General features: G+C 40.3%; 2 protein-coding genes across 2 annotated transcripts; both read right to left on the bottom strand.

Annotated features, from left to right (window-relative positions):
* Positions 1–4,609: 4,609 nt before the first annotated feature.
* Positions 4,610–13,939, bottom strand: LOC110514203 (probable polypeptide N-acetylgalactosaminyltransferase 8). Its single transcript, XM_036944782.1, has 11 exons — positions 13,497–13,939; positions 8,288–8,534; positions 7,881–8,047; positions 7,564–7,747; positions 7,275–7,472; positions 6,956–7,070; positions 6,598–6,783; positions 6,205–6,342; positions 5,940–6,035; positions 5,621–5,785; positions 4,610–5,505 (listed from the first exon to the last, which is right to left on the bottom strand). The coding sequence occupies exons 1-11, from the start codon at positions 13,687–13,689 to the stop codon at positions 5,371–5,373; spliced, it is 1,824 nt and encodes a 607-aa protein (XP_036800677.1). The 5' UTR covers positions 13,690–13,939; the 3' UTR covers positions 4,610–5,370.
* A 7,782-nt stretch (positions 13,940–21,721) lies between these two features.
* LOC118938927 (polypeptide N-acetylgalactosaminyltransferase 18-like) lies at positions 21,722–24,419 on the bottom strand. The gene is made up of 7 exons (XM_036945590.1): positions 24,396–24,419; positions 24,077–24,191; positions 23,711–23,896; positions 23,318–23,455; positions 23,053–23,148; positions 22,734–22,898; positions 21,722–22,618 (listed from the first exon to the last, which is right to left on the bottom strand). The coding sequence occupies exons 2-7, from the start codon at positions 24,176–24,178 to the stop codon at positions 22,484–22,486; spliced, it is 822 nt and encodes a 273-aa protein (XP_036801485.1). The 5' UTR covers positions 24,179–24,191; positions 24,396–24,419; the 3' UTR covers positions 21,722–22,483.
* Positions 24,420–26,634: the final 2,215 nt, after the last annotated feature.

Raw genomic sequence — 26,634 nt, 5'->3', positions numbered from 1 at the left:
TTCCTCGAGGGCCTGATTGGTGTCACAGTTTTGCCCCAGCCACAGCTAACTCACCTGACTCCAATACTAATTGGAGCACTTGGTCATTTTGAGGAAACAGTGGAAAAAATGCTTACATGAAGCGTTTTTGATTTTCTTGTGACAGCTAATGGCATTAAAGACGAAAGTGCCAACATTCCTTAGTGTGATGGGAGCTAAAACGTTTAACCTGCTAAGTAGCCTGGTCCAGCCTGAGAAAGCAGGTGACCAGTCATTTGTGGACATTGTGAAAACCTTGGAAGGATATTTTTGCCCCAAGCCACTTCTAATCCTAGAGAGATTCAGGTTTCACAAACGGAACCAAGAGGAGGGTGAACCCATTGTCCAATATGTTGCAGTACTGAAGAGTGAGCGTGAGAGGTTCTATTTCTGGCACCGCACTCCTAGGGTCCTCACCTTCTCCCTGTAGGCTGTCTCGTCATTGTTGGTAATCAGGCCTACTAATATACAGTATATACAGTGCCTTGCGAAAGTATTCGGCCCCCTTGAACTTTGCGACCTTTTGCCACATTTCAGGCTTCAAACATAAAGATATAAAACTGTATTTTGTGAAGAATCAACAACAAGTGGGACACAATCATGAAGTGGAACGACATTTATTGGATATTTCAAACTTTTTTAACAAATCAAAAACTGAAGAATTGGGCGTGCAAAATTATTCAGCCCCCTTAAGTTAATACTTTGTAGCACTACCTTTTGCTGCGATTACAGCTGTAAGTCGCTTGGGGTATGTCTCTATCAGTTTTGCACATCGAGAGACTGACATTTTTTCCCATTCCTCCTTGCAAAACAGCTCGAGCTCAGTGAGGTTGGATGGAGAGCATTTGTGAACAGCAGCTTTCAGTTCTTTCCACAGATTCTCGATTGGATTCAGGTCTGGACTTTGACTTGGCCATTCTAACACCTGGATATGTTTATTTTTGAACCATTCCATTGTAGATTTTGCTTTATGTTTTGGATCATTGTCTTGTTTGAAGACAAATCTCCGTCCCAGTCTCAGGTCTTTTGCAGACTCCATCACGTTTTCTTCCAGAATGGTCCTGTATTTGGCTCCATCCATCTTCCCATCAATTTTAACCATCTTCCCTGTCCCTGCTGAAGAAAAGCAGGCCCAAACCATGATGCTGCCTCCACCATGTTTGACAGTGGGCATGGTGTGTTCAGCTGTGTTGCTTTTACGCCAAACATAACGTTTTGCATTGTTGCCAAAAAGTTCAATTTTGGTTTCATCTGACCAGAGCACCTTCTTCCACATGTTTGGTGTGTCTCCCAGGTGGCTTGTGGCAAACTTTAAACAACACATTGATGGAATCTACAATCTATCTGCAATATTAAAGCTGATCTACCCCAAAAACAAAAAAATTATCAAAACATTATTTTTCAACTTAAAACCCCCACCTAAAAACAGTGACTGAAGCTATCTAAATAAGTTAATGCTCTCTTTGTATCAAAAGGTGTGACTCCTTGCAAAAATGTCTAAAAATAATTTTTCACTTTGTCATTATGGTGTATTATGTGTAGATTGATTTGAGAAAAAAAAGTAATTTAATCCATTTTAGAATAAGGCTGTAACATAACAAAATGTGGAAAAAGTCAAGGGGTATGAATACTTTCAGAATGCACTGGAATTATGGTTCATTGTTTATCTAGCTAGTGACATGTCTCAAAAACAAGACTCCACCTTATAAGATAATGATTACATGAACCATACATTTAGCCAGGTGTGTCTGGGGTTGATGACAGCCATCTATTGTATATTATTAACATGTGTACATGTCTAGACAATAGTGGCCCATCCACTTAGTTAGAGGTCTCTGGAGAGACTTGAAAATAGCTGTGCAGTGACGCTCCCCATCCAACCTGACAGAGCTTGAGAGGATCTGCAGAAAAGAATGGGAGAAACTCCCCAGGTATAGGTGTGCCAAGCTTGTAGCGTCATACCCAAGATGACTTGAGACTGTAGTGACTGCCAAATGTGCTTCAACAAAGTACTGAGTAAAGGGTCTGAATACTTATGTATATGTGATATTTCAGTTTTTCATTTGTTATAAATTTGCCCCACTCAAAAATGTATTTTTTATGTTTTTGCTTTTTCATTTAGAATAAGGCTGTAACGTAACAAAATGTGTCTGAATACTTTCCGAATGCACTGTACAGGCTTATATATAGATGTCCTAGCGTACCTATTTCAGGTAATACATTCAATGCAGTATTAGCCATATATTTAGCTAATGAATGATGGGTTATGAGTAATAAGCTTCTAACTTATAGCCCCTGTCTCTTGCGCAATACGCACCTGTGCTCCGCTGGCCTCTCTCTGTAAAATAGGCACCGTAGCTCTTGAAGTCCCATGCAGGAAAAGCTAGACTAGAACTCCTTGCTGGAATTTTTTTTTTGTGTGCATTTTTTATAGCAATAGACTATTTCAAGAGGGATCCAAGCTCTTGTTTGGTGAATGTTTGAAAGAAGAACGAACACGCGATGGCGGTTCAGCTATAGTTATTATTTATTCAGACACATAACCATTCAATCCTCATGAAGAGAAGTGAAAGCCTCCTTTATCTCGTTCTAGTCCAATATTATTCAAGCATATCATTAGAATGAGGAAGATAAGGACAACACAACTTATTTCATTTAACTGTTGAAAGAGGAAGGAATGGAGCAACGCTAGAGAGAGAAAGAGGAGGTAGGCTAATAACATTAGGGGAAATATTCTGAAACATTTTTATCAAATTAGCTAGCCTATACTTGTAACTTTGTAGGCCGCATGTGCTGCACCTTATCATGGTTTGAACAAGGTGTGTAATTCCTGTCCATTTAATATATTATAATACAATAAAGTAATACAGGTCACACTCAAAAAGATTACTGGAGCTTGTTTAATTTATTTACCCGTAGCATAGCTACATCTATGTGCTTTTATCGTTTTCTGTCTTATAAAAGTGTTGAATACAGTGTCGACAGTGTTGAGTAAGAACTTGAACATGAACTCACTCATTAAACCAGCAGCTCTTTGCTGTATTCATTGACAGTCTCTCTGTAGTCATAGTTTTAAACGTTTTGAAATCTCACAGTATCAACTTTGTGTGGCTTTCTTTTATGGCTGCTATGTTTCTTTTATGGCTGCAATGTTTCTTTTGTGGCTGCTATGTTACTGCAGACTGTTACTGTAAGCATAGAGGGCACGTGATTTGTTCTCTAGGCCCGCCGGGAATGCAGAGTTTGTTCCTTCAGACACATGAAATGGTTCAAAATGGCAACTGTTCGCCTACCTGGCGCGCAGGGCGGCTGAAACGGGTGCATGTACCGCCAACAGCCCGAGACGGCGAAAAAAATAAGATCACAAGGCTTTATTTGTTTTTTTTTTACAGAAATGTTTGCCGATCGCCTAGGAATACCTTGTCGATCGGTCGCGATCGACCGGTTGGCGACTAATAGAGTGAAGTTCAATCTCGTGCTTCTCTCTGTGGCCTGATATTTCTGCACAGCAGTCCTGGGGAGCTGTGTGGCAGTCTCTTGCTATCTGAGCAATCGCTATGTCGCTCTGGATAGAAGCGTCGGTTAAATTACTCAAATGTAAAAACCTCTTAATCGACTCGAAGAGTAAGGCTTACGTGTTCGCAAAATAGAAGTGCAACTTTTGCAAGCATGCAGTGGAGTCCTTAGGCCATGTGATTGATGCTGACGTTCTCAACACAGCTCCATCGAAAGTGACATTCATTGGAGAGGGACCTGCTCCCGAGAATGTAAGCCATCTGCTGTCTTTCCTGGGCCTCCTGAACTACTACGGAAGTTCATCAAAAAGCTGGCGAAGCAGTTGAAGCCTTTGCATGAGTTAATGAGAGAGAACAAACTCTGGTCGTGGACAAAGGAGTGTGACACTACTTTCAAGAAAGCAAAGGCAGTGTTGATTGATAAGGTGTTGATTCACTTCAACCCAGCCAATTCAACTGGCCTGTGACACTTCCCCATATGAAGTTGGGGCCGTCGTGTCACTCCACACCTGCAGGAGAAGATAATCCCATTGCCTGCATTTCAAGGACTGAAATACCCGCAGATTGAGAAAGAAACGTTGGGTATTATCTTCAGGATCAAAAATTCCACACCTACCTGTTTGGATGGAGGTTCACCTTGCTGACAAAACATCGTCCCCTGACCTTTTTTTTCGCACTCTGGCAGCAAGCTGAGTGCTCACAGCTATGACATCAGGTAAAGGAAGGCCTGAAGCGCATGCCAATGCTGACAGCTTGTCACAGCTTCCCCTCCAGGACAAGTCTCTGAATGTCTTTGAGTGGCCCAGCCAGAGCCAGGACTTTTTAGAATAAGGCTGTAACTTAACAATGTGAGAAAAGTAAAGCGGTCTGAATACTTTCCGAATGCACTGTTTAACTAACTCCCTGCCACCGAAGCTGTAAGAGAGAGAGAACTCATAGAGAAATCCCTGAGCAGTCACGGACGGGTCTTCTTCAAAACTACACTGATGTCAACTCAGCTCTATATAATGTCAATGCAGAAAAATATTCTATGACCCTCTTTGTTGAAAATCTACAGTGAATCAATAAACCACAAATGAGCGTAAATACAGGAATCATATTTATTATTTCTTTGCAATTACATTCAGGACCAAGGACAATACAGCTCAACAGAATTCCACATTCTGTGAAAAAAATGTAAATCTGTCCCCATGAAGCTATGTCCAACCAACAGCTCACTAAGATCACACAGTCATCTCACTGCTGACCACTGATTGGCTTTTCAAAGCGTAATGATAATGCTATGTTCATAAAGAAGTGGGAAGATGGTAATTACCAGTTGTGAAGTCGTAAATATCAGTGGAATGCATTCACGTGCTTTCAACTTGTTGAGAAACTCAGATTGGCTAATGGCCAACAGGCTGCGTCAACCATAAACTGTAAGTACAGCTATCACGATTGTACAAAAATGATAGTGTTCAAAAACTTAGTGTAAATAATGTTTTGTTGTTGCATTTGAGTGGATGGACGCTGATAATGCCGTTAAAAAGGTAATTTCCTTAGTAGGTGACGTCAGAGCTCAGCATCTGGGAGATGTTGAATCTCAGGGATGATAGACGAGTTGGATGGGTGTTCAAGTGGATTTTACGAATCGTATGTGTTAGTCCCACTTTCCCACTCGTTTATGATTGCGGCACAACTCCTATAGTCCTGCTGTATTGTCTCTGGTACAGTCGGCCTGGATTTTTACCAATCGTTTGTGGTAAATACCAACTTCCCACTTGCTTATAATCGCAGGATAACTCCTACAGCCCCGCTGCATTGTCTCTGGTACAGTCGGCCTAACTATCTCAGTGTATCAGAAGTCTTTTATCAAATTCCGTATTTTCCAGTGTTGCCCACTGCACTCCTGAATGATGAGCTGGTAGAAAGTGTCCTCCCCTGGGGCAATCTCCAGACATCTCTTTGTCTGTCTGTTCTGGATGGCTTTTCCCTGTAAAACACAGCAAACATTACACTGTACAACATCACACTAAAGTCAAAGACATCTCCCATGTTTCCAACAGTTTATAAGCATCAATTTCCCTATTTCATGTTGGAGTGCTTACCTGTTGAAATTCCCAGAGCATGTGGAATCCCTTCTGCTTGGCCTCCTTGCACTCATACAGTCCTGGGGTTTGAGTGCCAATGTCCATCAGACAGCGATTACTGTTGTACTTGTGAGACTTGATGCCTCCAATGTAGATCTCCCCGCTGGCTCGATAATAACAGTTCTGGACAGAGAGGATAGATATTTAGGCTTTTCTGTGTCTGTGGTATTGACAGTACTTTGCATTGTGGTATGGGTTGAATCCCGGCTCTGCTATGGGATGGACCATATTATACAATTGGCTACATTCTAAAATACTAAGCAATAATTCTACAAACCTGTGGACTAAAATAATGACATCCATATAAAATAGGTGTGTTCCCCGGAACTGGGCCTTGATCTATACAGAGATCCGTCTTCAGGTCATTGACCAGCTGTTGATTTAATGGATACAGATTAAACAATTATAAAAGTGCAAATTCCTATCCTGATAATGAGTTGGAATTATGACCCTGCATCCAATTGAAAAAATAATTATATGCACCAAACACACTTGGTGAGGAAATAATTCCAAAACAACAGTAACATTTTAGCATCACTCACAGCTCCATAACCAAGCAAGTCACCCAGGGGGTCTAACATTGGATACACATTGTCCAGATACCACTGGAAGGGTTTGCAGTTCAGACTCTTTCTCAACTTCTTCCTCTCTGAAACATCCCCAATGTCTATGCCATGATCCTGTGGTGAGAAAGAGGAAGATTCCTAATACAGAATCACAGGCTGTGTGAGCAATCCTTGATGATGGCTTACCACCATCATTTTACATAGATCCTATGATCTTTATTATGGCATTGAGTAATATAATATTTTTATAATATTGACTGTCTAGTCTACTTATTTTCAAGCACAAAGCATGCATAACAGCGATGATTGTTATTCCATAGGAGCAGCTGAAAAAAACCTACTTTTTGAATGGTTTGTTGTGTACAGTACCTTCAGTGGGAGGTTCCAGGCGATGTTGACATTATGTTTGTATTCATCCATCCAGACCTCAGCCACTCTCAGAGCATTCCTCTTCATTGTAATGCTCAGGTCTGGGAGATAGGGTTTATGGGCCCTTTCGATGTGGGCTATTTTAGAACAAGGTATGACCTCAACACTTCCACCACACAGCCACACCTAGACACACCAAACACCAAGAGACAAGTACGAGTTTATAGATATGGACTGAAGTGTCTGGATGTTGGACGTAGATGTGTTTGTTCAAACTGAACGACTCAAGAACAGAAAGCAAACACAAGTCTGCTTTGATTTCCAACATTCATTCATAAACTGTAGCAGAGGGGCTTACCCGGATGCCCAGTTCAACATTTTCACCTCCATAGATCTTCATACCACCATCCAGAGCACCAATTTCCCCAAAGAACAGGCGATCAACCACTAGTATGCCCATAATGGAGGGGCTCCTGACAAACATACACAACAAATCATGGTCATTTCTAAAATGGGAGATGTGACATTCATTTTAATGAATAGATAACACAAAATAACAATACAGGTGTAAATATTAGGTAAGATTTTCCTCCCAAAGCTGTGGTTTCCTTTTCGCCTATTCAAACAGACTTGTGAAACAGGACATTCCTTCGTTAATGAAATCACAAACAACTCACTTTCCTGGCTGTGTCTCGTCTTGTAAGGCATACCACTCAGGTCTGAAGGACTCGTACATACACCACAGGGCCCAGTCAAAGGCGTTTGCACTCGGCCAATAACGTGTGACTGTCAAGTCATCGAAATGGACTTTGTCAAACACCGGTGTCAACACCAACGTGCGGTCCTCCTTTATCCGAGCTAACAGAGGCTCCGCCCTGTTCACAGAAACACAGAGTGAAAACATTGCGTTAAAGGAGACAAAAAAATATCACTGAGTGTCTTTATAATATAAACCATTCAGACTACCATTCCACGTGGACTTCTATGTGGGCATCCAAGATGGCCACCACGTCTCCTTCAGCTTCCCTCCACCCTGAGAGGCGGGCCTGTGTGAGACCGAGCTGCTCCAGGTGTCTCACTCTCTTCAACAGGCCCGGACGCTCTTCATCGATGAAGCTGATATAGACATCCAACTTCTCCTTTAGGTCCTCTGGGAAAGCAGACACTTGCAAATCATTGGTACACAACAAAAGTTGAAAGCCACACTTGAGTTCAAATATACTTTCAAATGTTTCTAGAGAGCATAAACAAAGAGCAGAGAGCATAGACAAATTAGGGCGAACCATTGGAGCTGTGGTCATCCACCAGTATGATGTCTTTGAGTAGGTGTTGGGGGGTCTTGTCTATGATGCTGCGGACAGCTCTCTTGATGATTGACAGGGCCTCGTCCAAGTAGATCAACACCACGCTGATGGTGGGCAGGTCATGGGGGTACTGGTGATTAGCACACCTGACAGACACAACAAAAACATTTGGTCCACCTCATATCATTCAGTCACTTCACCAAAGCTGCTGTTTCACTCTTAAAGTTAATCCATTTCAGTGTCATTCGTCAAATTGCATTAAAAGTGCTGGAGATGGAATTGACCTCGGATGAGCGCAATGGAACAGACTGATTATAATTCAGAAGTCTTGAGTTATCCTTCATTTTTTGTGCAGAGGTGGCAGAGAGATGAGGAAAAGGATTTACTTAGGATTGCGAGTATCAGGGATTTTCCTGTTCAGGGGTAGTCTGTCACTCAGGAAGGCGTTGTATCCATACATCTGAAACAACCCTTCTGCCTCTTTCTGCTCCTCCTCTGAGAGCTCATCACCCCAGGTTGTAAACAGAGCTGAGTTGGGGTACAACTTCTTCACCACCTTCCTCTCCTTCTTGACCTCGGTAGCCTTCACAGCCTGCCCCTCTTTCAGACTGATCCCGTTGTTGACTGACTTCACTGTGGACACAAAACAGCTGCTCATCAAACTGACATTAATTGGTTGTTGCTGTGTATTTCAGATTGTTTAAGGCTGCCAGAATCAATTAAAGTCACTCCTTTTGATACACACAGATTATGACCTAATTTACATAACTACTGTTTTCATTTGATTTTTAAAAAGTTGATTAATAAGGTTTGTTCTGCCTTGGAGGATTACCTTGAAGTAGCTGTTTGGCACACAGAAGTTGTTAGATCTAAATGTAACACATTTTGTACATCAAACAACAGTATGCAGGATTAAAGAACATTCTAAAATGATTTTTGGCCATATTTGATTGGTTTTTATCTAATCCTTTATTTGTTTATTTAAAGCCTTTATTTAATTGAGACCAAATGTGACCGACAGCCTCAATTCAGTTTTATGTTGTAAAATGTTTTAGTGTGTTTTTTACATGAGATAAAAGTAGAGACTCGGAGCTAGAAAATGGTATTTCATACACTGCAGTTGAGGAAGAGTGCGACAGTAATTCTGCATTGAAAGTTGATCAACTTGGTAGAAAATGGCCCTTGTACATCTACTAGACAACCCTTCTTTGCCAACACCTATTCAGGAATGTTCACACCCTCTTAAGCCTTAGCCTCACCCGTCTCTTTAAGGATTCTAATGTGAAGACATGCTAAACTGAGTAAGTAGTTTAGTAAACAACCAAAGATTTCAATACTAAAAGTAGTAGCCTACAACAGTGAAAAACTCTAAAAATACACTTCATCTAGTCCTTGGCCTATATCCTAATCTAATTTTGGTGCAGGTCATGTTGTTCATGGTGCAGGTCAAGTCTCTGGTAAACACAAAAAAAGTGTCTAGATAAAAATATGTTATACATTTTGGTAATTTTTAGATTACTCTTACATACTAAATTGATGGGTCATGTGAAGGAAATGCTATAGCCACCTCCCAGCAACATCTAGCTAAGTGGATGGGTCACTATTGTCTAGACATGTACAGTACACATGTTCATGAAATACAATAGATGGCCGTAATCACCTGGATATCTTGATGGGTCATGCAATCATATGGCGAAGTGGAGTCTTTTGTTTAGACATGTAAAAATGTTTAGACATCTTGTTAAATCCTAGATGGCGTAGCAGTCGAACGTGTGTTTGTCTTGTCCCATGTATAAAGTCTTTCTAGTTTTTTTTTCTCGTATATATTTTAATCTCACATTCCATCTAAGAACTAAATATACTTTCCTGCAACCCGCCTCCCCCAATGTGGTACTGATCTGCTATTTTTATACTTTTTAACTGGAACCTCCATCAGCAGCTAGCCACCTAACTAGCCACAAGCTAGTAGTCATTGTTAGCCACTGGTAGCGGTCTTCACCTTTAGCTCGGACGCCAGCCAGCTTTAGCTCGGTCAATACCTGCCAGTCTGCACAGCGCGATATCAACCCAGAGCATATTGAAGCATATCAGACTGCTTTTCTCTACCACGTCACTGGATTCTATCCGCAAGCTCTGGACCATTACACTGGACCATCACAGCTGCAACCGAGTGGCTATTGCTGGCTAACGCTTCTGTCCTGAAGCAAAAACCAGATAGCCTTGAGCTAGCCTTGAGCTAGGCCCATCTCCCGGCTAGCCGACGAATGTATACCAGCTAACTCTTGGGCTACAATACCTCTTTTGCCAATTGGCCTGGACCCTTTATAGTCGACACCGAGCCCGACCGATCCATCACAACTGTAGTTGTGAAACATGCGGTGATATTGCAGAGAGCCACATCAATTTACAGAAATACTCATAATTAACATGGATAAAGATACGACTATTATACATGGAACTTTAGATAAACTTGTCCTTAACCTCTTGCGACGAGCAATCCCGGATCCGGGATCGTAATCATAGCCTCAAATGAATTAGCATAACGCAGCGAACATAAATACCCCTAGAAAATGTTCCTATTCATGAAAATCGCAAATGAAATGAATTAAATATATTCAAACACAAGCTTAGCCTTTTGTTAACAACACTGTCATCACAGATTTTCTAAATATGCGTTACAGCCAACGCTAGACAAGCATTTGTGTAAGTTTATCATGGCATAATGCTATGCTAGGCTCTGCTGGCAGCAGGCAACATTTTCACGAAAATAAGAAAAGCAAACAAATAAATAATTTACCTTTGAATAACTTCTGATGCTTTCACTCAGGAGACTCCCAGTTAGATAGCAAATGTTCCTTTTTTCCAAAAATATTATTTTTGTAGGCGAAATAGCTGCCGTTTGTTCATCATGCTTGGCTAAGAAATCGACCGGAAAATGCTACCTCTACAACGCCAAACTTTTTTCAAACTTTGCTCCATAATATCGACAGAAACACGGCAAACGTTGTTTAGGATCCATCCTCAAGGTGTTTTTAACATATATATTCGATAATATATCCGTCGAGGCAGTTGGTTTCTCATAAGAAGCGATTGGAAAAATGGCCACCTCAGTATTTTACGGAAGATTTTCTGCGGGAGACACCATGTGACCACTTGCTATATATGGCCCCTTACGGCTATTCTTCAATGGAAATGCGTAAAAAGACGTTGCAATGCTGTAGACACCTTGGGGAATACGTGGAAAACGTAAGCTCATTCGTAGCTCATTCACAGCCATATAAGGAATCATTGGCATGAGGCGGTTTCAAAAAATGCGGCACTTCCTGGTTGGATTTTTATCTGAGTTTCGCCTGTAACATCAGTTCTGTTGCACTCACAGACAATATCTTTGCAGTTTTGGAAACGTCAGAGTGTTTTCTATTCAAAGCTGTCAATTCTATGCATAGTTGAGCATCTTTTCGTGACAAAATATCTTGTTTAAAACGGGAACGTTTTTCATCCAAAAATGTTAATAGCGCCCCCTAATGCTTAACTGGTTTGCAACCGCTGTGTCAGATTTCAAAAAAACTTTACGGAGAAAGCAAACCATGCAATAATCTGAGTACAGCCTTTAGACAACAAAGCAGCCAAAAAGATACCCGCCGCCATATTGGGTTGTCAAATTTACTCAGAAATAGCATTTGAAATATTCACTTACCTTTTGATGATCTTCATCATAATGCACTCCCATGAATCCCAGTTCCACCATAAATGTTTAATTTGCTCGATAGTGTCCATCAGTTATGTCCAAATATCTTCTTTTGTTAGGGCATTTGGTAAACAAATCCAAAAGCACATTCAGGTCGCGCCGAACATCGGACGAAAAGTTCAAAAACCCTAACCCTACATGTCAAACTAAGTATGGAATCAATCTTTAGGATGTTTTTAACATAAAACTTAATTAATGTTCCAACCGGACAAATCCTTTGTCTGTACAAATGAAGTGGAACGTAGCTACCTTTCACATGAGCGCGCCAGACCGAGGCTGTGGCACTCTGCCAGACCACTCACTCAAAGAGCCCTTATGAGCCCCTCCTTTAGATTAGAATCCTCAAAACAGGTTCTAAATACTGTTGACATCTAGTGAAAGCCTTGGGAAGTGAAACATAACTTATTTCACCCTGTATCTTCAAAAAAAACGACAAACCTCAGATTTCCCACTTCCTGGTTGGATTTTCTCTCAGGTTTTTGCCTACCCCAAAGAAGCTAGCTAAACAATGAACCGGATAATCCCAACTCATGTTACTACCTATACAAACATTGTTGTACCTGTAGTATGAACCTGTAGGTAGCTAAAGCTAATAACTAGGTTCAATGTTAGATAGCTAATATTAGGCTATAACTAGCAATGCAAATGGATTTCTGATTTGAATAATATTTCAACACAGATCACACACATAATGTTAGCTAGCGATCCAGCAAGCTAACATTCGCTAGCTAGCTGTATGCTTTAACTTGCAATGAAAACAACTTTGACAAAATTAGAAAATTAGAATATCTGAAAATGTAGCATGACTTTTACTCATATACATGGATGAACGCTTCACGGCAGACTGGAACCATTTAACTCCAGTTTGATTGTAGCTACATTTTATTTGGCCAGCATTGTGGCAAGTCATTTTGTTTCATATTGACTGTGGCATGTGCAGAAAATAGCCCATCACTTTTTCCAAGTGATCTGTCGATAGCGCCTGCTAAATTCAGGGCATCAATGTTGTTGAGAAAAGCAGCAAAACTTTTGTAGTTCTCTATGGCTAACGTTGCATCTTTCAAAAACAGCGCGGTAGAAAGGACTATCAACACATACTGAGCAGTTTATGTTATAGACAGAAGCATGCTACATGGCAGACCAATCCAAATTCACCTCCCGGAATGTCCAGCCCATTCATTATCTCAGCCAATAATGGCTAGCAGGAAAGTTTCTGTCTTTTTCCATGGTTAAACCAACTAGTCTCGTAATTTAAATGTCTTAGGAATGGAATACAAGTCTGTTATTAACGCACATGAATGTTCACATTCCAGGAGGCATTTCTGCCAAAAAACACATTTTTATAAAAAAATGTATCTTTACTTTCAAAGATACATTTTCCCTTTCACAATCATCCATGTGACCTGTGAAATAACTTTTTGGGGGATCAACTCTAGATGTCGGCTCATGCTAGAGTCAAATTGGTTCTCAATTAAAGTGTTTAACAGTGGCAGCCTGTAGTATGTGTGTTGAGAATCTTGGTGTCATTGTTGGATAGAGACTAAGAGTGAAGAGTAATAGTTGAGCATTTTATTTATGTTATTCAATTCAAAGGAGACGGAAGACGTATATTATAATTTGATTTCTTGGTTTTAGAACTTTAAGTTATGCAATTTAACTTAATTAAGTAAATAAAACAAGTGTCCATTTTTTTTAATTATTTGTAAACTCAGGTTCCCTTTAGCTAATATTAGGTTTTGGTTGAAGATCTGATAATATTCAGTATCAAAAAATGCAAAATAGAAAATATCTGAAAGGGGGGCAATACTTTTTCACAGCACTTTTAGATTTAGGAGATTGATACCCACCCAGCTTCTCGATGTGAGCCTCCATCTTCTCCAGCCTCTTGAGCATGTCCTGACCCCTGACCGAGTCATTCTGATGGGCCCTCTGCAGTCTTTCCCCATGAGAATGAACCTCCCGCTTAATGGATGTGATGTAGAGTATTCCAGTGCCCAAGGCCAGCAAAGAAGCCAGCCCTCGAACCCAGCTTATTCTCATCGTCCCTCTGCGTGTGAGCGCCACAGCCTGGGGATACAGACAGGATTTGCGTCCTCTCTCACTGAGATCCAGGCTCGCCTGAAAGGAGGGAGGGGTGATGTCATAGAAAGTTCCAAGTGAAGAAAAGAGAAGAGCAGTTGCAGATATTCAATCAAAAATCTATTTGTTTTACTAAACAGAGAAAGACCTCCAGCACAGAAGCAGAGAACATGTCTAACTGGCCTTCGCTGGAAACACCTTTGTATCCTAATCAGGATGCAACATCTGTAAATACCAGCCCAAGAGGCTTGTAGGATGTCAAAAGGCAGTGACTTTGTCAGCTGCTACAGAATCACAATGTTTCATACAATAATAATCAGTGTATCTTCTGTCCTTGTACCTCCAGTCTGCCGTCAACCATATCAGCAGTTACGAGTTTAATCCATAACATACAGCCTCTAGTCTAGTAACCATCAACCCAAGTGTTACAATCAGAACACTGGAATTCACATGTATGACAACAAACTCTAAATTAAATATGTGACCGACCAGCTCGATTCGGTCTTATGTAGCAAAATGTGAAATTGTGTTTTTTACATTAGATAAAAGTAGACTTGGAGCTAGAAAATGGTATATCATACACACAAGTTGAGAAACAATGGAAAAGTAATTCTGCTTTGAAAGTTGATCAACTTGTAACCCCAGTTTTGAGAAAATGGTCGTGGAATGTTTTGTTACACCTACTGGAGAGCTCTTCTGTCTGCACCCATTCAACGTCTTTCACACCCTCTTAAGCATCAGCCCCACCCATCTCTTTAAGGATTCACATGTGAGGCCAAGTGCTAAACAGTGAATACAGTCGTGTACTAAACAACCAGAGATTTCAAGACTAAAGGCTGGTTCATACTACGTCTATCAACATGTCTGTATACAGTTGTCATTCATTATTACAGGAAACTCACAACAAGATCATTATTTAAGTTAATGGCGAGCTAATTACAGAAAATAGCTTATGGTTGTGAGTGTGACAAAGCAAAAGCCGGGCATTCTACTAGAGCAGTGGTTCCCAAACTTTTTATAGTTCCGTACCCCTTCAAACATTCAACCTCCAGCTGCGTACTGCCTCTGGCCCCATAGCCAGCGCACTCTCAAATATTGTTGTTTGCCATCATTGTAAGCCTGCCAAACACACTACATGATACATTTATTAAACATAAGAATGAGTGTAAGTTTTTGTCACAACCCGGCTCGTATGAAGTGAAAAAGAGCTCTTATAGGACCAGAGCACAAATAATAATATAATAAAAATCAATAATTTTGTGCTTTATTTAACCATCTTACATATAAAACCTTATTTGTTCATCAAAAATGGTGAATAACTCACCACAGGTTAATGAGAAGTGTGTGCTTGAAAGGATGCACATAACTCTGAAATGTTGGGTTGTATTGGAGAGAGTCTGTCTTAAATCATTTACCACACACAGTCTGTGCCCGTATTTAATTTGTCATGATAGTGAGGGCTGAGAACCCACTCTCACATAAGGTATGTGGTTGCAAAGTGCATCAGTTTCTTAAGAGCGCGATTTGCTAAGGCAGAATACTCTACATTTTCACAGAACCACTTTTTGCAATTTCGATGAGGCTCTCTTGTTCAGATATCGGTAAAGTGGACTGGAGGCAGGGCATGAAAGGGATAATGAATCCAGTTGTTTGTGTCATCCGTTTCGGGAAAGTACCTGCGTAATTATGCACCCAACTCACTCACGGTGCTTCGCTAAATCACATTTGACATTGTCCGTAATCTTGTGTTCATTTGCACACACACAATTATACAATTATTGAAAGACCTGTGTGTAGTCCTTGTTAAAGCAGACAGAGAAGAGCTCCAACTTCTTAATCATAGCCTCAATTGTGTCCCGCACATTGAATATAGTTGCAGAGAGTCCCTGTAATCCTAGATTCAGGTGAGAAAAAACATCACCCAGATAGGCCAGTCGGAAACTCGTCATCATGCAAGCGGTCAGACAAGTGAAAATGATGGTCAGTAAAGAAAACTTTAAGCTCGTCTCTCAATTTAAAAAAAGGTGTCAATACTTTGTCCCTTGATAACCAGCGCACTATGTATGTTGTAAAAGTGTTACATGGTCGCTTCCCATATCATTGTATAGTGCAGAAAATACATGAGAGTTCAGGGGCCTTGCTTTAACAAAGTTAACCATTTTCACTCTCGTGTCCAAAATGTCTTTCAAACTGTCAGGCATTACCACTCCACTGTGTCTCCTTGTCATGGCTTTTGTGCCATCAGATACCAACATGAGCAGCAGCTACGTTTGGCTACATATGGACTGTTAGTGGAATTCTCGCGAGAGAGTAACGGTTAATGTGATTGGATGTTAATTATTTGACTAGGCTACCTAAATTTGACATTGTGTTGTTATTTCACTGAACACAAAATGGTTACATTTTATTTTTGGCAGTTAAACGAGGCTACTCAGGCGAGACAACAACCTCACCCAAATGTATAGCCGCATTTGAGAATATAAATGAACTGTAAAAATGTGAAGAAAACTGTAAATAAAAGTACATTTATAAACAAAAATATGAATCACATTTTTATTTGGCGTACCCCCGACGGCATTGCATGTATCCCAGTTTGGGAATACCTATGCTAGAGAATTGTAGAATTTAGGCACTATCTTGTTGGCCTAATGTTATACGCCAAACATAACGTTTTGCATTGTTGCCAAAAAGTTCCATTTTGGTTTCATCTGACCAGAGCACCTTCTTCCATATGTTTGGTGTGTCTCCCAGGTGGCTTGTGGCAAACTTGAAACGACACTTTTTATGGATATCTTTAAGAAATGGCTTTCTTCTTGCCACTCTTCCATAAAGGCCAGATTTGTGCAATATATGACTGATTGTTGTCCTATGGACAGAGTCTCCCACCTCAGCTGTAGATCTCTGCAGTTCATCCAGAGTGATCATGGGCCTCTTGGCTGCATCTCTGATCAGTCTTCTCCTTGTATGAGCTGAAAGTTTAGAGGGACGGCCAGGTCTTGGTAGATTTGCAGTGGTCTGATACTCCTTCCATTTCAATATTATCGCTTTTTTGGCAGTGAAACGAGGCTACTCAGGCGAGACAACAACCTCACCCAAATGTATAGCCGCATTTGAGAATATAAATGAACTGTAAAAATGTGAAGAAAACTGTAAATAAAAGTACATTTATAAACAAAAATGTGAATCACATTTTTATTTGGCGTACCCCCGACGGCATTGCATGTATCCCAGTTTGGGAATACCTATGCTAGAGAATTTTAGAATTTAGGCACTATCTTGTTGGCCTAATGTTATATCCTAATTTGACTTTGGTGCAGGTCATGTTGTTCTTCGCATTACCATATCTGATAAACACCCACACTATACCAAATAAAATCAACGTTCATTTGTCACATGCACAGGATACAGAAGGTGTAAACGGTACAGTGAAATGGTTACTTGGATAGTGGATTATTTTGTTTAGCCATGTAGCTAGCTAGTTAGCTAAGCAAGGAACGATGATCCCAACTCATGTTACACCCTGCATGACTCTACAGATATTTAAACGTTAACCAACTAGGTTCAATATTAGCTCGCTAGCTAACATTAGGCTATAACTAGCAATGCAAATGGATAGGAGAAACTAATAATATTACTACACTAATCATACAAGTAATGTTAGCTAGTGAGCTAACCAGCCTACATTAGCTAGCTAGTTCACAGTACGCTTTAACTTGCAATGAAAATGACTTCATGGCAAAATTTTAAACGTATAATATCTGAAAATGTAGTTAGCTCGACTCTTACATGGAACACTTCTCCCTTTCTGTCTTGGATGCCATGTCCGCCCTTAGTTTTAAGATATAATCCGGAGACAGCTGGTGACAGGTGATTTATACAACAGCCATCTGTTCTCTTCTCGATTCCCCCTGCATTTGCAATCAAATGCCTGAGGTTTCTCCATCTCCTTAGCTATCATACTCGGCTTCCACCGGGCATTCCACTGATTTCAAAACCCGGTCCTCCAGAAAGTGGAGCGCTATCTTTAAAAGAAAATGCACGTTAGAAAGGATTACCTACAAATACTGAGCAGCTCATTCTAGACAGAAGAAGAGTGCTACATGGCAGACCAATTCGAACTCATCTCTTGACATAACCATTATCTCAGCCAATCCTGGCCAGCGAGAAGGTTCCTGCTTTTTTTCCGTGGCTGAACCAACTAGGCTCGTAATTTAATGATTTTATTTGTATTTACAGATGTAATACAAGTCTGTTATTAAGGCACATGAAAGTTCACATGTTCCAGAAGGCATTTCTGCCAAAAATGCATTTTGATTAAAAAAAAACATTTATTTTACATTCAAATGCCTCTCCTGTGAAGTTGTGACCTGTGACATATGCCTAGTTTCCTGAAACAAGTCACATATTTATTTCACCTTTATTTTTTATGAATTTTTATATGAACTTTAGTCATCTTTAATATTCCCATTAAAGGTGAGCACAGTCACGTATATTTGCCTCTGGCCCATGAATATTTACCTTGTAACATCATAGTCTTTTGTCTTGAAAAATATATCAACAATGAAAAACTAGGCTATAATGAGGTAATCAAACATGCATACTTGTGCAGACCAGGTGGGCACTGAAGTGGAGGAAATTCCTCTCGAAGTATGAGAGTCTTTAAATCCTCCGAGGAGCAGTGACCAAAAATCTTGCGGCCATTTTAGGGATGTGGCAATCCGCTCAAAACAGAATAAATATTCATTGATGTTTTCGTTGAAATGCGGTACAAGCTGGCTGTTCTGACCAAGATCAAACTCTGATCTCTGAACTCTGAAATTCTATTGCTCCAACGTTGCCTTTAGTTCTAACTCTTGGTTCAACCCGCGGCAGCTTAATCAAACTCTGTCAAGTAGAAGAACCTAAAGGACTAAACTGTAAATAAAGAGTGAAAACAGGAAGAGAAAGTAAACTAGTCAAATTATTTTACTAGCGAACGTGAAAACCAAGATGGAAGGGTGCTAAAATGCCTCTAACTCAGGGGTGGGCAGTTCCTCGAGGGCCTGATTGGTGTCACAGTTTTGCCCCAGCCACAGCTAACTCACCTGACTCCAATACTAATTGGAGCACTTGGTCATTTTGAGGAAACAGTGGAAAAAATGCTTACATTAAGCGTTTTTGATTTTCTTGTGACAACTAATGGCATTAAAGATGAAAGTGCCAACATTCCTTAGTGTGATGGGAGCTAAAACGTTTAACCTGCTAAGTAGCCTGGTCCAGCCTGAGAAAGCAGGTGACCAGTCATTTGTGGACATTGTGAAAACCTTGGAAGGACATTTTTGCCCCAAGCCACTTCTAATCCTAGAGAGATTCAGGTTTCACAAACGGAACCAAGAGGAGGGTGAACCCATTGTCCAATATGTTGCAGTACTGAAGAGTGAGCGTGAGAGGTTCTATTTCTGGCACCACACTCCTAGGGTCCTCACCTTCTCCCTGTAGGCTGTCTCGTCATTGTTGGTAATCAGGCCTACTAATATACAGTATATATTTATAAAAAAATATTTATGGAGGATTGGAAATCATATAGACAATTACATTGATGGAAGCTACAATCTATCTGCAATATTAAAGCTGATCTACCCCAAAAACAAAAAAAATATCAAAACATTATTTTTCAACTTAAAACCCCCCACCTAAAAACAGTGACTGAAGCTATCTAAATAAGTTAATGCTCTCTTTGTATCAAAAGGTGTGACTCCTTGCAAAAATGTCTAAAAATCATTTTTCACTTTGTGTATTATGTGTAGATTGATTTGAAAAAAAAAAAATTATTTAATCAATTTTAGAATATGGCTGTAACATAACAAAATGTGGAAAAAGTCAAGGGGTATGAATACTTTCAGAATGCACTGTATAGGTTAGAATTATGGTTCATTGTTTATCTAGCTAGTGACATGTCTCAAAAACAAAAGACTCCACCTTATAAGATAATGATTACATGAACCATACATTTAGCCAGGTGTGTCTGGGGTTGATGACAGCCATATTATTAACATGTGTACATGTCTAGACAATAATGGCCCATCCACTTAGTTAGAGGTCTCTGGAGAGACTTGAAAATAGCTGTGCAGTGACGCTCCCCATCCAACCTGACAGAGCTTGAGAGGATCTGCAGAAAAGAATGGGAGAAACTCCCCAGGTATAGGTGTGCCAAGCTTGTAGCGTCATACCCAAGATGACTTGAGACTGTAGTGACTGCCAAATGTGCTTCAACAAAGTACTGAGTAAAGGGTCTGAATACCTATGTATATGTGATATTTCAGTTTTTCATTTGTTAAAAATTTGCCCCACTCAAAAATGTATTTTTTATGTTTTTGCTTTTTCATTTAGAATAAGGCTGTAACGTAACAAAATGTGTCTGAATACTTTCCGAATGCACTGTACAGGCTTATATATAGATGTCCTAGCGTACCTATTTCAGGTAATACATTCAATGCAGTATTAGCCATATATTTAGCTAATGAATGATGGGTTATGAGTAATAAGCTTCTAACTTATAGCCCCTGTCTCTTGCGCAATACGCACCTGTGCTCCGCTGGCCTCTCTCTGTAAAATAGGCACCGTAGCTCTTGAAGTCCCATGCAGGAAAAGCTAGACTAGAACTCCTTGCTGGAATTTTTTTTTTGTGTGCATTTTTTATAGCAATAGACTATTTCAAGAGGGATCCAAGCTCTTGTTTGGTGAATGTTTGAAAGAAGAACGAACACGCGATGGCGGTTCAGCTATAGTTATTATTTATTCAGACACATAACCATTCAATCCTCATGAAGAGAAGTGAAAGCCTCCTTTATCTCATTCTAGTCCAATATTATTCAAGCATATCATTAGAATGAGGAAGATAAGGACAACACAACTTATTTCATTTAACTGTTGAAAGAGAGGAAGGAATGGAGCAACGCTAGAGAGAGAAAGAGGAGGTAGGCTAATAACATTAGGGGAAATATTATGAAACATTTTTATCAAATTAGCTAGCCTATACGTGTAACTTTGTAGGCCGCATGTGCTGCACCTTATCATGGTTTGAACAAGGTGTGTAATTCCTGTCCATTTAATATATTATAATAAAATAAAGTAATACAGGTCACACTCAAAAAGATTACTGGAGCTTGTTTAATTTATTTACCCGTAGCATAGCTACATCTATGTGCTTTTATCATTTTCTGTCTTATAAAAGTGTTGAATACAGTGTCGACAGTGTTGAGTAAGAACTTGAACATGAACTCACTCATTAAACCAGCAGCTCTTTGCTGTATTCATTGACAGTCTCTCTCTAGTCATAGTTTTAAACGTTTTGAAATCTCACAGTATCAACTTTGTGTGGCTGTCTTTTATGGCCTGTGACAACTGGCCTGTGACACTTCCCCATATGAAGTTGGGGCCGTCGTGTCACTCCACACCTGCAGGAGAAGATAAGCCCATTGCCTGCATTTCAAGGACTGACATACCCGCAGATTGAGAAAGAAACGTTGGAGGATCAGGATCAAAAATTCCACACCTACCTGTTCGGATGGAGGTTCACCTTGCTGACAAAACATCGTCCCCTGACCTTTTGTCCGCACTCTGGCAGCAAGCTGAGTGCTCACAGCTATGACATTAGGTAAAGGAAGGCCTGAAGCGCATGCCAATGCTGACAGCTTGTCACGGCTTCCCCTCCAGGACAAGTCTCTGAATGTCTTTGAGTGGCCCAGCCAGAGCCAGGACTTTTTAGATTAAGGCTGTAACGTAACAATGTGAGAAAAGTAAAGCGGTCTGAATACTTTCCGAATGCGCTGTATAACTCCCTGCCACCGAAGCTGTAAGAGAGAGAGAACTCATAGAGAAATCCCTGAGCAGTCGAGGACGGGTCTTCTTCAAAACTACACTGATGTCAACTCAGCTCTATATAATGTCAATGCAGAAAAATATTCTATGACCCTCTTTGTTGAAAATCTACAGTGAATCAATAAACCACAAATGAGCGTAAATACAGGAATCATATTTATTATTTCTTTGCAATTACATTCAGGACCAAGGACAATACAGCTCAACAGAATTCCACATTCTGTGAAAAAAATGTAAATCTGTCCCCATGAAGCTATGTTCAACCAACAGCTCACTAAGATCACACAGTCATCTCACTGCTGACCACTGATTGGCTTTTCAAAGCGTCATGATAATGCTATGTTCATAAAGAAGTGGGAAGGTGGTAATTACCAGTTGGGAAGTCGTAAATATCAGTGGAATGCATTCACGTGCTTTCAACTTGTTGAGAAACTCAGATTGGCTAATGGCCAACAGGCTGCGTCAACCATAAACTGTAAGTACAGCTATCATGATTGTACAAAAATGATAGTGTTCAAAAACTTAGTGTAAATAATGTTTTGTTGTTGCATTTGAGTGGATGGATGCTGATAATGCCGTTAAAAAGGTAATTTCCTTAGTAGGTGACGTCAGAGCTCAGCATCTGGGAGATGTTGAATCTCAGGGATGATAGACGAGTTGGATGGGTGTTCAAGTGGATTTTACGAATCGTATGTGGTAAGTCCCACTTTCCCACTCGTTTATGTTTGCGGCACAACTCCTATAGTCCTGCTGTATTGTCTCTGGTACAGTCGGCCTGGATTTTTACCAATCGTTTGTGGTAAATACCAACTTCCCACTTGCTTATAATTGCAGGATAACTCCTACAGCCCCGCTGCATTGTCTCTGGTACAGTCGGCCTAACTATCTCAGTGTATCAGAAGTCTTTTATCAAATTCCGTATTTTCCAGTGTTGCCCACTGCACTCCTGAATGATGAGCTGGTAGAAAGTGTCCTCCCCTGGGGCAATCTCCAGACATCTCTTTGTCTGTCTGTTCTGGATGGCTTTTCCCTGTAAAACACAGCAAACATTCTACTGTACAATATCACACTAAAGTCAAAGACATCTCCCATGTTTCCAACAGTTTATAAGCATCAATTTCCCTATTTCATGTTGGAGTGCTTACCTGTTGAAATTCCCAGAGCATGTGGAATCCCTTCTGCTTGGCCTCCTTGCACTCATACAGTCCTGGGGTTTGAGTGCTAATGTCCATCAGACAGCGATTACTGTTGTACTTGTGAGACTTGATGCCTCCAATGTAGATCTCCCCGCTGGCTCGATAATAACAGTTCTGGACAGAGAGGATAGATATTTAGGATTTTCTGTGTCTGTGGTATTGACAGTACTTTGCATTGTGGTATGGGTTGAGTCCCGGCTCTGCTATGGGATGGACCATATTATACAATTGGCTACATTCTAAAATACTAAGCAATAATTCTACAAACCTGTGGACTAAAATAATGACATCCATATAAAATAGGTGTGTTCCCCGGAACTGGGCCTTGATCTATACAGAGATCCGTCTTCAGGTCATTGACCAGCTGTTGATTTTATGGACCAAGATTAAACAATTATAAAAGTGCAAATTCCTATCCTGATAATGAGTTGGAATTATGACCCTGCATCCAATTGAAAAAATAATTATATGCACCAAACACACTTGGTGAGGAAATAATTCCAAAACAACAGTAACATTTTAGCATCACTCACAGCTCCATAACCAAGCAAGTCACCCAGGGGGTCTAACATTGGATACACATTGTCCAGATACCACTGGAAGGGTTTGCAGTTCAGACTCTTTCTCAACTTCTTCCTCTCTGAAACATCCCCAATGTCTATGCCATGATCCTGTGGTGAGAAAGAGGAAGATTCCTAATACAGAATCACAGGCTGTGTGAGCAATCCTTGATGATGGCTTACCACCATCATTTTACATAGATCCTATGATCTTTATTATGGCATTGAGTAATATAATATTTTTATAATATTGACTGTCTAGTCTACTTATTTTCATACACAAAGCATGCATAACAGCGATGATTGTTATTCCATAGGAGCAGCTGAACAAAACCTACTTTTTGAATGGTTTGTTGTGTACAGTACCTTCAGTGGGAGGTTCCAGGCGATGTTGACATTATGTTTGTATTCATCCATCCAGACCTCAGCCACTCTCAGAGCATTCCTCTTCATTGTAATGCTCAGGTCTGGGAGATAGGGTTTATGGGCCCTTTCGATGTGGGCTATTTTAGAACAAGGTATGACCTCGACACTTCCACCACACAGCCACACCTAGACACACCAAACACCAAGAGACAAGTACGAGTTTATAGATATGGACTGAAGTATCTGGATGTTGGACGTAGATTTGTTTGTTCAAACTGAACGACTCAAGAACAGAAAGCAATTCTGCAAACACAAGTCTGCTTTGATTTCCAACATTCATTCATAAACTGTAGCAGAGGGGCTTACCCGGATGCCCAGTTCAACATTTTCACCTCCATAGATCTTCATACCACCATCCAGAGCACCAATTTCCCCAAAGAACAGGCGATCAACCACTAGTATGCCCATAATGGAGGGGCTCCTGACAAACATTCACAACAAATCATGGTCATTTCTAAAATGGGAGATGTGACATTCATTTTAATGAATAGATAACACAAAATAACAATACAGGTGTAAATATTAGGTAAGATTTTCCTCCCAAAGCTGTGCTTTGCTTATCGCCTATTCAAACAGACTTGTGAAACAGGACTATCATCCGATGATGAAATCACAAACAACTCACTTTCCTGGCTGTGTCTCGTCTTTTAAGGCAGGTGCAGGAGAGCAGAGAGTTGTGAACAGGCACACACTTTATTGAGGCAGGAGAAACCAACAGACAGACGCAACTGCGTCAAAACCTCCAGCCATAGCAAAAACGTGCAAAACAGTCACAATAATTTATGTTTAACCTGTTATGGCTGCAATCCTGATACCGGGATCGATATGACAACTCCCAGTGAAAATAGAAGGCGCCAAAATTCAAACCACAAATCTCATAATTACAATTCTTAAAACATACATGTGTCGTATCATTTTAAATCTATTTTCGTTGTAAATCCCACCAAAGTATCCGATTTCAAATAGGCTTTTTTTAATACACATAGAATTATAGATATACCTCTCCTTAATGCAACCACTGTGTCAGATTTCAAAAAAACTTTACGGAAAAAGAAATGCATGCAATAATCTGAGACGGCGCTCAATTTAAAAACACCACAGCTGCAAAGATGGCGTCAACATAAACAAGAAATTACATGATAAATATTCCCTTACCTTTGATGATCTACATCAGAAAGCACTCCAGGAATCCCAGGTCCACAATAAATGTTTGTTTTGTTCGAAAATGTCCGTTATTTATGTCCAAATACCTTCTTTTGTTAGAGAAACGCTAATTCTGGTCAGCGTTATATCGGACAAAAATGTCAAAAAGTGATATTACCGGTAGAAGAAACATTTTAAACTAAGTGCAGAATCAATCATAATGATGTTTTTAACATATAGCTTCAATAAAGTTCCAACCGGACTATTCTTTCTTGTCTTCGTGAGCAATGGAACGGGATCACAAAAAACTGTGATCACAAAATTGCTGCTTGATGGACAGCTGATATATTCTGCTCTCATTCACTCCCACAACAACATAGAAGCTTCATTATAATTTCTATTGATGGTTGACATCTAGTGGAACCCCTAGGCAGTGCAACATCATTCATATCTCAAGAGGATTTCATTGGGGACTCTGGTGAATACATACAAGCTCAGATTTCTGACTTCCTGTTTTGATTTCAACTCAGGATTTTGCCTGCCAATATGAGTTCTGTTATACTCACAGACATCATTCGAACAGTTTTAGAAACTTCAGAGTGTTTTCTATCCAATACTACTAATAATATGCAAAGATTAGCAACTATGACTGAAGAGCAGGCCATTTGATACGGGCACCTTTCATCCAAGCTACTCAATACTGCCCCTGCAGCCATAAAAAGTTAACAATAAACATCTTTGTGAACAACACAGTATAAGCAATCCAGTCTGGCGCGTTAACAAAAAAACAAAAACACGTAACACAAGCAATTCCCCCTTTTCTCCCTGCCCAGCTACAAAGTTTCTCCCTGCAGGCAATCACTGAGTCCGAGGTGCTAAAGGAGCTCCTGAAACTTGACCCCAAAAAAGCATCTGGGTCAGATGGTTTAGACCCTGTCTTCTTTAAGGTTGCTGCCCCTATCATCGCCAAGCCTTTCTCTGACCTTTTTAACCTGTCTCTCCATTCTGGGGAGTTTCCATTGCTTGGAAGGCAGCCACAGTTCAACCTTTGTTTAAAGGGGGCGATCAAGCTGATCCTAACTGTTATAGGCCTATTTCTATTTTGCCCTGTTTATCATTTATTTTAAGTTTTGGAAAAACGTGTCAATAATCAACTGACTGGCTTTTTTGATGTCTATAGTATTCTCTCTGGTATGCAATCTGGTTTCACTGTGTCACTGCAACCTTAAAGGTCCTCAATGATGTCACCGTTGCCTATGATTCTAAGCAATGTTGTGCTGCTAAGCTTTTGATACGGTAGACCATTCCATTCTTGTGTGCCAGCTAAAGAGTATTGGTGTCTCTGAGGGGCTTTTGGCCTGGTTTGCTAACTACCTCTCTCAAAGATTGCAGTTTATAAAGTCCGGAAATCTGCTGTCTCAGCCACTGCCTGTCACCAAGGGAGTACCCCAATGCTCAATCCTAGGCCCCACGCTCTTCTCAATTTACATCAACAACATAGCTCAGGCAGTAGGAATCTCTCTCATCCATTTATATGCAGATGATACAGTCTTATACTCAGCTGGCCCCTCCCCAGATTTGGTGTTAAATGCTCTACAACAAAGCTGTCTTAGTGTCCAACAAGCTTTCTCTACCCTTAACCTTGTTCTGAACATCTCCAAAACGTGTGGTTTGGTATGAATGACCCTCTCCCAACATGTTTGATTACTACCTCTGAAGGT

This window comes from Oncorhynchus mykiss, chromosome 15 (genome assembly GCF_013265735.2).
Source record: "Oncorhynchus mykiss isolate Arlee chromosome 15, USDA_OmykA_1.1, whole genome shotgun sequence".
NCBI lineage: Eukaryota > Metazoa > Chordata > Actinopteri > Salmoniformes > Salmonidae > Oncorhynchus > Oncorhynchus mykiss.
Note: the sequence above shows the minus strand (reverse complement) of the source record. Positions and strands in the feature narration are given on the sequence as shown.

Excerpts from the sequence above, each read along its gene's own strand:
- LOC110514203 (XM_036944782.1), bottom strand. The coding sequence starts at position 13,689 with ATGAGAATAAGCTGGGTTCGAGGGCTGGCTTCTTTGCTGGCCTTGGGC. Across the intron at positions 8,535-13,496 it reads GGCTCACATCGAGAAGCTGG|TGAAGTCAGTCAACAACGGG; the intron begins GTGGGTATCAAT and ends TTGTGTCCACAG. Across the intron at positions 8,048-8,287 it reads CCTGATACTCGCAATCCTAA|GTGTGCTAATCACCAGTACC; the intron begins GTAAATCCTTTT and ends TGTGTCTGTCAG.
- LOC118938927 (XM_036945590.1), bottom strand. The coding sequence starts at position 24,178 with ATGGGCATACTAGTGGTTGATCGCCTGTTCTTTGGGGAAATTGGTGCT. Across the intron at positions 22,899-23,052 it reads GTCATTATTTTAGTCCACAG|AACTGTTATTATCGAGCCAG; the intron begins GTTTGTAGAATT and ends CTCTCTGTCCAG. Across the intron at positions 22,619-22,733 it reads TGCTCTGGGAATTTCAACAG|GGAAAAGCCATCCAGAACAG; the intron begins GTAAGCACTCCA and ends TGTGTTTTACAG.